This window comes from Bison bison, unplaced genomic scaffold (assembly GCF_000754665.1).
Source record: "Bison bison bison isolate TAMUID 2011002044 unplaced genomic scaffold, Bison_UMD1.0 scf7180017864309, whole genome shotgun sequence".
NCBI classification, from domain to species: domain Eukaryota; kingdom Metazoa; phylum Chordata; class Mammalia; order Artiodactyla; family Bovidae; genus Bison; species Bison bison.
The window spans coordinates 6,003,188-6,014,301 of NW_011494881.1; the positions used below are offsets into that span (position 1 = coordinate 6,003,188).

The 11,114-nt window shown below is 45.8% G+C and overlaps 1 protein-coding gene across 2 annotated transcripts in view; it reads right to left on the reverse strand.

Moving 5' to 3' along the window:
- Positions 1–9,313, reverse strand: part of PSAP (prosaposin) — a 33,598-nt gene extending 24,285 nt beyond the window's left edge. The window contains exon 1 of one of the 2 annotated variants that reach the window (XM_010852236.1): positions 9,205–9,313. In XM_010852236.1, coding sequence (XP_010850538.1) covers positions 9,205–9,244 — 40 coding nt within the window. In that variant the 5' untranslated portion in view covers positions 9,245–9,313. The remainder of the gene's footprint in view (positions 1–9,204) is intronic. The other variant, XM_010852237.1, reaches the window with a different exon arrangement.
- Positions 9,314–11,114: the final 1,801 nt, after the last annotated feature.

Consider the following 11,114-nt stretch of genomic DNA (forward strand, 5'->3'; position numbering starts at 1 on the left):
ATCAGAGATGGACTTAAATCACCTTAGGTAAGATTATGCCACAGGGCCAGACAGGACTGCCTAACATCCACGTGGATGGGTATAGGCAGAAGTCAAAAATGCACGTCTGCGTGGCCCAAGGTACAGCCCAGGAGTCAATTCAGCCAGCAGCCAGTCCAGGCTCTACCCCATCCCTGCTAATCAGCCAGGTGGTCTCAGCACCCCTGAAGAAGAAAATATTCTTTAAAAAAAAAAAAAAAAGATTTTCATGCAAACTCCACTAATAAGGAGTGTTCTGGGCTTACCCCACATTGATTATTTATTAACTAAAAAGTTCCAGGGACTTCCCTGGTGGTCCAGTGGCTAAGACTCCATGCTACCAATGCAGGGGGCCTGGGTTTGATCCCTGGTCGGGAAACTAGATTCCACCCGCTGCAACTGAGAGTTCACTTGCCTCCACTAAAGACCCTGCGGGCTGCAACTAGGACCTGGTGCAGCCAAATAAATTAAATTAAATGTAAAATAAAACAGAAGTTTCAGACACGTGTGTGTCTACAACAAGTTTCACTTAACACTTAAAAAGAATACCACCTTCACTGAAAATGCTGAAATCTAAAATTCAGACCACAGCACGGATGAGGGCAGGATACTACAATGCCCCCAGCATTCTGATTTAGTTGTTCTCACCCGTGAGGGCTCTTGTGAGGATAAAATCGATTTTAAGCAAAAAGCTCCTAGAAGAGAGCAGGACACACGGTGACTCTCGGGAAGGGTCACCTACTCTGACACCTGCAGTTCCTGCAAATCAGCTACACCAGTGGTTCACACTCCAAGTATGGTCTATGGACCCTGAGGGTCTTCTTAAAGATTCTTTCAGAGGGTCCGTGAGGTCAAAATTCTCATAATAAGAGTAATATGAAGATGCTAGTTGCTTTTTTCAGTCATTCACCCACAAAGCAGCAGTGGAATTTTTCCGGAAATATGTGACATGTGACAGTGCAAAGAATGAATGCAGAAGCAACTGAAAGTCCAGCCAGATGTTAAAAAGACTGCAAAACTGGAAAAGAAACTGTTCCTTTCCCTAAGTATGTTTATGTTTAGGAAAAGAGCTATTTTTCATTAAAATCACAGTATTTTAACATGCAATGGACTTATTTTCTTAAGCATTATTTTTAAAATTTTGTCGATTTATAAGATGGTAAATATCAACAGATATAATCCACATGAAGAAAAGTTCTTTGGGGGTCTCTCAATGTCTCCTGAATACACAAGAATCCTGAGACCAAAAAGTTGGAGAACCACTGCATTAAAACATGTATGAACAATCAAGTTCTGGAACCAAAAGGAGGGGAAATAACTTCCAGAAATTGTCAGGGCCACCAGGGGTATCTAAGTCATGTTAGGCTCTGGTGTCCCTACTCCCTACACAAAACCCTCTCCAGCAGGCTTGGGGGACAAGGGACGGGCATTTTCTAGTCTGGACACAAGCTGGTATTAAAAGCCAACAGTTCACCTGAATCCAAAGCCACTCTTGGTTTGGCAGCTCCTAAACACGACGTCTCAAAATTAGTTTCAGTTAATAAAAGAAAATGCCTTCTTTAATCGTGGCAAAGACTTGGTGCTACCAGCATTCAGGTTTACTGAGCTGACGTCTACTTTCTATGCCTCACACTGCAGTCCAGCAGTGCTGAGCACCTATTAGGTGCTCAACACTGTTATGCATGCTGCAGACCCAGTAAGTGACCGTGACAACAAATAAAAACACCTCACATGATGCCAGGCAGAGCTGAGTGTTATGAAGAAATATGAAGCCAAGGAAAAGCAAGACAGGGGCGGGATGGCACAGCCATTTCAGACAGAGCAGTAGACGACAGCTAAGCAGAGAGGAACCACATGATTATCTAAAAAGGGAGATGTCCCAGACCGGTAGAACACAAACGCAAAATTCTGAGCCACAGTAGCTCAGCAGCCCTGACCGGACAGGAGAGGGAGAAGAAGCCTTCAAAGTATGCGAGGACCAGAAGACGTGACCATGCAGAATAAACTGTAGGTTTTCCTCCTACATGGCCCTCCGGTGTCAGCGCCTGCACAGGTAGGACAGCAGCCCAGCATGGCTGTCAAGGGAGTTTTGTTTTGGCTTTCATCTTTTACTTTTTTTTACTGTAATAAGTGACATCACTATGACTGGCCAAAAGAACTTTCTATAACATCTCCTGTCATGTAAAGAATTACCTTTCAAAAGCAGTATCTATCCAAAATATGAATTATGGATAATTCAATTTTAAAATTTAGAAGTGTCATTAGAATCCATCTCACTTTTTCTGGGACACAGATGTCCATCAACAGGTTTAACTAAATAGAAACATCTATACAATAAAATACGCTGCAGCTACTTTTTTAAACAGCTGGGAGACAGAAAGTGATTAAGAAGACAGGATAACTGAAGTGCAATGTGGTACTCTGGATCCACTCTTGGAACAAAAACACGAGCTTAGTGGGAAAACTCGTAAAATCCAAATAAAGTGTGCAGTCTGCATGCGTGCTCAACTGTCTCCAACTCTGTGGCCGCACGGACTGTAGCCCACCAGGCTCCTCTGTCCATGAGATTTTCCAGACAAGAAGACTGGAGGGGGCTGCCATTTCCTCCCCTGGGAGCTCTTCCTGACCCAGGAATTGAAACAAAGACTCCGACATTGGCAGGCAGATTCTGTACCACTGAGCCACCTGGGACACCCATGCAGTCCAGTTAACAGTTGAATTTCTCACTTCTAACAAGTGCACAGTGATCACACAAGATGGTGACAGCAGGGCACACAGGGTGAAGGGTGCACAGAAACTCACTGTCTGGCTTTGCAACTTTTCTGTAAATCTAAGATTATTCAAAAATTTGAAAAAAATTTTAGAAAGGTAAGTAGTATAGATTTGTAATTAGCATGAATAACCTCTAAAGATATAAATAGAGAAATGCAAATGAAAAACCCACCTCATTTTTTTTCTCTTACCATGGCAGAATTTCAAGTTTGACATCAAATGTTAATAATTAAAAACTACATATTCTGTGCAAACAGAAATTCCTAAAATCATTTTAGAAAGTAATTCAGCAATTTCTAATTAAGATGAAAATAGATACTGTCCAACTCTTTATGACCCCATAGACTCTAGCCTGCCAGGCGCCTGTGTCCATGACATTCTCCGGGCAAGAATACTGGAGTGGATTGCCATTCCCTTCTCCAGGGGATCTTCCTGACCCAGGCATGGAGTCCCGTTCTCCTGCACTGCAGGCAGATTCTTTACCATCTGGAGCCACCAGGGAAGCCCAGATATACTCTACAACTCAGCAATTCTGTTTCTAGGTATATCCTGTAGGGAAGTGTCTATTCATGTGCACAGCAGTTATTTACAGCAGAAAAATAAAACTGGAATAATCTGAATGTCTAGCAACAGAATGGATAATAAGTATCATATAAATGGAATACTGTACTGTAGTGAAAATGAATTAAGCAGACCTAAATTTTCAAAATGAACCTCATTAGCAAAAAAAAAAAGAAACCCAAGAATACATATTATTTATAAAATGTTTAAAATATCCCGAACAATACTACTCATACCTGCTGAAGATCACACTTACATGCATGAAAGTATAAAGATAGACCTGCAGGGGGATGATAAACACCAAGCCCAGGAAGGCAGTTATCTATGGAAGGAGGTGGGTTTTTCTGTATCTTAACTGCTGCTGCTAAGTCACTTCAGTCGTGTCCGACTCTGTGCGACCCCATAGACGGCAGCCCACCAGGCTCCCCCGTCCCTGGCATTCTCCAAGCAAGAACACTGGAGTGGGTTGCCATTTCCTTCTCCAACGCATGAAAGTGAAAAGTGAAAGTGAAGTCGCTCAGTCGTGTCCGACTCTAGCAACCCCATGGACTGCAGCCTACCAGGCTCCTCCATCCATGGGATTTTCCAGGCAAGAGTACTGGAGTGGGGTGCCATCGCCTTCTCCATATCTTCACTAGGGGATTAGAACTGTGGTGCTGGAGAAGACTCTTGAGAGTCCCTTGGACTGCAAGGAGATCCTAAAGGAAACCAGTCAATCCTAAAGGAAATTAACCTTGAATATTCATTGCAAGGACTGAATGCTGAAGCTCCAGTACTTGGGCCACCTGATGGAAAAAGCTGACTCACTGGAAAAGATCCTGACGCCAGGGAAGACTGAAGGCAGGAGGAGAAAGGGATGACAGAGGATGAGATGGTTGGACGACGTCACTGACTCAATGGACAGGAGTTTGAGCAAACTGAGAGATGGTAAAGGACAGGAGTGCAGTAGTCCGTGGGTCACAAACAGTCGGACACAACTTAGTGACTCAACAACAACAAATACTCATGGGTCTTCATTATAATCACTCTTCTACTTTTCTGGATGTCCAGGATGCTCCATGATTGGGGGAAAAAAAAAAAGCAAGGAGCAAACAGTGTAATATGTGTTTGTGTTAAAAAGAAAAACAGAAGGGGAATTATACACCCAGTCACCTGTAGGTGACCAGGGAGGTTCCTAAAGAAGCTGGTACCAGGCTGCCTCTGGAAGGGCACGAGGGTGGGGGTAGGGGTGGGGGGAAGGAGGGAGACAGACTTTTTCCTCTCTGCCCTATTACCATAATGTAACTTGTTTGTGATGTGCAGTTTTTACCCAGTTAGTTCACCTCCACTGATGGATAGGGAACCAGACTTGGGGGTGAGAGGTCGCAGAAGGGGTGTGGAACAGGCTCTGGGACCATGGTTAGTGACGATGGGCCTAGAATCTGAGCAGTCAGGTTACCGGGAGCCAACGTGATCTGCTGGGCTGCTCTGTTAAAGACTGATGTATAAACTGAAAGTCTGGCTGCCCAGCCAAACTCCTACCCACCTCCCTCCTAATGGCTGACTACCTACGCTGGTTTGTTTTCTGACCCAGTAATTATGACCAACACACACATTTACAAGTCAATGTAATTTTGTTTGTTGTTAAATTTACATCTTTTGAAATGAAAGAAGGCACGAGACATCACAAAATCAAGGGTTGAGAGGGTTTGCTGTGCCGGCAGAACAAGGACATTACCAAACACACACTGCTTCTATATATGGTGTGACAACAAAGCTTACCTGTGCCCTGTCATTCAGTAAGCTATGAAAGCATCACTACAGCCCAGTTACATAGGAATGACCATCAATCCTACTTTACAGATGAGGAAGCAATTTAAGAAAACTGCCCAGGGTCATACAGTCAGTGGCGTGATTAGTTAAAACTTCAATTCCACAGTATCATCTCACTCCCATATTAAAGAATTACAAATTCCACAAGAAAACATGAAATTTGGACAGATTATTCTTCAACGCACAGGCCATTACCCAAGGTCACAATTCAGGGGTTATTTTCTGGAACTTCAAGAAACAGAAGTAAAGGAATGAGTGCTTTTGCCAACAGTCAAATTCTTCACGCCAATCACTACAGTATTTACCATCAGTTTTTAAATGATTAAAAAATAATAATAACAACAAGGCAAGAAAAATCCAGACCCTCCATCCAGGAGGAAGACCAAATCATGGGTGTCAGGACCACGGCTCAGAATGCCCATGCTGGAAGACCGCGTCCAGAAGCCGCAGCGCACACCAGCCCAACAAGGCAAGGTCTTGGTCTTGAGAACGTCCCATGCCTTATTAGGTGCTTTCCCCAGCCAGCAGTTCCCTGTTCACCCTTCCTCTTCCCAATCCAGTCAAGCCACAGCCTGCCATTCCACGGTTTCACATCTCAAGAAAATGCAGGAGCAAGTTCCCCTTCCTCATCTAGAAAAACTCAGACCACCTGATCCAATACACTTCAGCTATTGTAGGTGGCACTGGATACACCTTGTCAAATGCAATTAAACAGCACTTAATAAATCCTTGATTAGCTAATACAAATAACCCCTTCACGATTATATTCATATTACTATGAATGTTGATTTTGACTAAAAACTGATAAACAGGGAAACTGTCCAAATTCCTGACAGGTGAAAACTGGAATTGGCTTCCCTGGTGGCTCAGACTGGTAAAGAATCTGCCTACAAAGCAGGAGACCCAGGTTCAATCCCTGGGCCAGGAAGATCCCTTGGAGAAGAGAATAGCTACCCAATCCAGTATTCTTGCCTGGAGAATCCCATAGGCAGAAGAAACCCGCAGCGAGGTCCCAAAGAGTTGGACACAACTGAGCGACTAACACTTTCACTTTCTGACAGGTGAGAACTGAAACTGGTGATATTCAGCAGGCATGCCATAATCATGTCTTGCATCTTATAAATGGGTTCCCAGGTGGTTCAGTGGTAATCTGCCTACTAAAATGCAGGAGATGCAAGTTCAATCCCTGCGTCGGGAAGATCCCCTGGAGGAGGAAATGGCAGCCCACTCCAGTACTCTTGCCTGGAAACTCCCATGGACGGAGGAGCCTGGAAGGCTGCAGTCCATGGGGTCGCTAAGAGTTGGACATGACTGAGCGACTTCACTTTCACTTTTCATTTTCATGCATTGGAGAAGGAAATGGCAACCCACTCCAGTGTTCTTGCCTGGAGAATGCCAGGGACGGGGGAGCCTGGTGGGCTGCCGTCTATGGGGTTGCACAGAGTCGGACATGACTGAAGTGACTTAGCAGCAGCAGCATCCCTAGAGAGCTACCTGCCTCAGCTGGGCAAACTGTTCAGCTGGCTAGCCTCTACACAAGTGCCAGTAATAGGCAGCTAAGCTTTAGGGAATATGTACCACCTCCCAGACACCAAGCCACAGGTCTTATACTTTTCACCTCATTAACGCTGGGCCTGCCTTTCTCCACTAGAAGAATCACCCAACAGTATATCCTCACTATATGATCCCACGTATAAAAAGCTCAAAAACAGCAGTTGGGTTTTTACATCGACAGTGCTAGAAGCTAACCAAGTGGTCTCCTTTGGGACAAGTTAGAGAGAGACGGGGAGGCACAGGGGCTTCTGGAGAGGGCTTGTTCACAGCAGTAATAACTCAATTTGTACACTTAAAATGTGCGTGTTTTCTGTGTGTAAATTACAGCCCAATAAATTTGTAAAGAATTAAGCAGTTCATGTTGATGGAAGGACAGACAAACAGCAAGCACTGTCAGGAGTCCTGGGTTCTGATTCTGACTTCCCCAGTAAATGGCCTACGGTTTGGGGGAGTCATTTCTGAGGGTCTCGGTATCTTCATTCCTGAGCAGTCAGAGCCATTTCTTTTCCAGGTGGAGAAAAAGGACAAGCAACAGGATGATTGGAAAAGTAACTCAAAAGCAAACGTCTCTACCACCAGGACATCACTGAAACACAAGGCAGAAAGCCTCCGCAGATCCAGAATGACACGCTCTCAGGAAGCAAATGATGGCTGCCATCACCAGGCACCTCCATTAACAAGCTCAACATCAACCCTAAACATTTTTTATCTTTTCAAAAACCAACACTGAGGCCAGAACTGTCAAAGCAAGCAGGCATTCACACATTGTGTTCAGAGTATGAATCAGTGAAGTTGCTCAGTCGTGTCCGACTCTTTGTGACCGCATGGACTATAGCCTACCAGGCTCCTCCATCCATGGAATTTTCCAGGCAAGACTACTGGAGTGGGTTGCCATTTCCTTCTCCAGTTCAGAGCATGACCTTGCCGAAATCCTGAAGGCTGGGCAGCAAGGTTAGAGCACATTATTACACACTCCTATCTCCCAAGTGCTCTGGGAAGAAGGTGTCTAGGTTAACTGTCTGGTTAGCCACACTCCCATGTCTATTGTACCAGAGGAGGACATTTCCTCTTTGTGTGGTGTGATTCAGAACCCCTCAGGGTCTTGTGAGGAGTGACTCACTGCCAGTAAGAAAAACTGGATACTGAAAAACAAAATAATTGTTCTCAATCAGGATAGATAAATTAGGGACTACAGACCATGGAATAACAAGAAGTATCAACCCCAGCAAGAAAAAGTTTCTTCAGTGATTATAAACCAAAAATCTTTATATAAACTGATCGCCTTTCATAATCCACAAGTAATACAAGGTTAGGAGCTTGGTTTAAGGTTAAGACACATTCCTGGCAGTTGCTGAAAGCTAACATGAGGAAAAACACCTTAAATCTATCTCACCTACAAATAACTTATTTCTTTGATTTTTCCATCAACTGTCATCCGTTCTGTTATGGTTTAATTTAAATTTGGATTGCTGCATGAGTTAAAATGGAAGCGAGCCCTTAAATTACAGTTCACCAGAAACAGACTGAGAATGGCTGTAAAGACCCGATTTATTTCCCTCATGGGGCTATTATCTGAAAGCACCTCTCTGTATTTAAACTCTGGCTCTATTTATCTCACTCCGTGCCCTTTGCCATGATGATTTAAATGAGGTTAAGATGTGAAGATAAAGGCTGAGGGTGTGGGGAGGGCATAGGGCCCTTTCTAATTCCAGGAAGGCAGTGCAGCTAGTCCTCAAGCCCGGCCCTGTAGAAATTTTAACAACCATGAGTACTACTTCAGGACAATTAGTGGGTGTAAGAACACTGCTGTGTAGCGCCAACTTCTCAGGTACCTACATTTTCACCAACATAAAGGCCACTGCGAAAGCCGGCCAATGGCCATGCAAGATGAAAGGAGAGCCCCATTGCAAACAACAAAACCCTCACATCATCTTCGAGATATAGGGTGAAGAGTAAACATGGATACAAAGATAAGCATCAACTCAGAAGATACAGAATACTTCTGTGCTTCCTGCAACTTTAATATTTTTAAAAACTGGGGCAAGAGAGGCCAAGGACCGAAGTCTGTCCAGAAGTTGAGGCTCCAGTCCATCTCGATCACGTGCGCCCAGCAGAAGCAGAACACAGCTGCCGGAGGGGGTCATCCTACTACCCCACCCCGAGAGCAGGACAGAGTTTAAGGGACGGCCCCGGTGACCCCCCCAGCCACGCCCACTTAAGCCCTGAGGGATACGCTACTTCCTCTGCCCCACCCGCCGGACCCCAGACCCTTAGCAACCAGGTTTCCAACGGCCTCCCGCAGCCCGTCCTCCGCCCAGCAGCTACCAGGCGCTGCGCACGCGCCTGCGCAGTGCGCGCCCCCCCGCCAATCCCTACGGAGAGCGGAGGAGTGAGGCCCGGTACAGCCGGATCCAGGACTAGCGGGCCGCGTTCTGCGGGGGACCCCTACCCCAAGCTGCGGGGCGGGGAGGCGTTCTCAGGGCTTACCCCCGCCTAGGAGGCTGGCCAGGACGAAGAACGAGTACATGGCGCCACCAGAGTCCGCAGTCTGCAATGCAGAGCGTCAGCTGATTCTCGGCGAATATAAACCTGCTCCGCCCAGGAGCCGCCCACTGCGCAAGCGCAAGATCAATCCCCGCCGGGCGGGTCCGAATTCCCCGCCCCCCCGCCGCAGCCTGACTCAGCGCCACACAGGGCGCCTGCGCGGAGGGGAGGCGGGGCGGGGCGGGGCGGAAAGAGGGAGGGGTCATCAGAAAAGAATACATAATTGAAGACGTGAGGGATTATTTATATAAAATATCTTTCAAGCCTCACCTGTTTTCTCTGACGTGCCATTTTCTGTTATTAGGGCCATTTTTCAGCCGAGGATTGAAAAGGTTATCTATTTTTTCTAAGCTCTCACAGTCAGAACTCAAACTCACCACCTGACCCAAAGCTAAATTGACATTCATGGTATTTAAGTGGCTGGGCTAGCGCGTAGCTTCATTCTGGTCCCTGATTTTCCCTCTTCACATCTCACATCCACCATCCCTTCTCTCGATGACTCACAGACCGGTTTTTCCAATATTAGATATGTAGGGTTTCACAGCAGGTCTCAGATGTGCCACTTTGGCATGTGAGTCTTTCGCCCATCCAACAGTGTTAGTTGAAGAAATGCCATACAGTGGTTTTCTATTTCATTTTCCCCCTCTTAGGTCTTAAACTATCTTTGACTAGCGACTGTCATCATGTCAACAAAGTAAAACATGGTTGGCTGATTGAGAATTGATATTGGGTGGAAGATCCCCTGGAGGAGGGCATGACAACTGTCTCCAGTATTCTGGCCTGGAGAATTCCATGGACAGAGGAGCCTGGTGGGCTACAGTCCATGGGGTGGCAAAGAGTCGGACTGGACTGAAGCGATTTAGCACACGCACATATAGTGGGTAATAAGAGGCTTCCCAGGTGGCACAGTGGTAAAGAATCTGCCTGCCAATGCAGGAGATGCAAGAGATGCAGGTTCTATCCCTGGGTTGGGAAGATCCCCTGGAGTAGGAAATGGCAACTGACTCCAGTATTCTTGCCAGGAGAATTCCATGGACAGAGGAGCCTGGTGGGCTACAGTCCATGGGGTTGCAAAGAGTCGGACACGACTGAGCACGCACACACTTGTCTTTCGCATCAAAGGCAGTGGAGACCCTGTGGACTTAAAAGAAATTACTGCTTCTCCCTTAACTACCTAGAAGAATTTAAATTGGAAATTTAAAAAAATAAATTGGGAATTTTTTCCCAGAGAGTTATTACCAGGGACACATTTTATCTACATGACCTCCATCTATACGGCAGGGCAGATCCCTAATTACCAAAAAATCTGCTCTTATCTGCCTATGGGTAACCCTCCTGTCCTTGGAAGCCCCAGGTCCCCACTCTATTCCTTATCTCAAAATGGGGTATATATCTCATTTTACCTCTCTGTCTCTGACTTGCTCCTGTTTGTGGGATTCCTGAACATATGAAATTAAATTTTACTTTCTGTTAATCTGCCTCACATCATTTTAATTATCTGACCAATCAAAAAGAACCAAAGAAGGGAAGGGAAAATTTCCCCTTCCTAACAAACACACTCCATCCCAAGGCCCTACTAAGGTCTGTCCTGGAGGAGGAAAGGGACTGAGGAGCAAGATGGGGGAGGATAGGAAGTGCATAAGTCATTGGAGAAGGGAACAAGAAGTGAAGCGGGAATTGAGAATCAGGCTAAAAATCAGCCAGTGGCCTTGTTGGAGAAGGAAGCAGCCCCCGCCCCCCTGTCTGGTGCTCAACTGTGTCCTTACTCCGGAATGAGAAAGGCCCGGGTGGCCCACAAAGCCACTCGCCTTCTATCCATGATTGACCCTCTGGTTCTGAGCACAGAGATGATG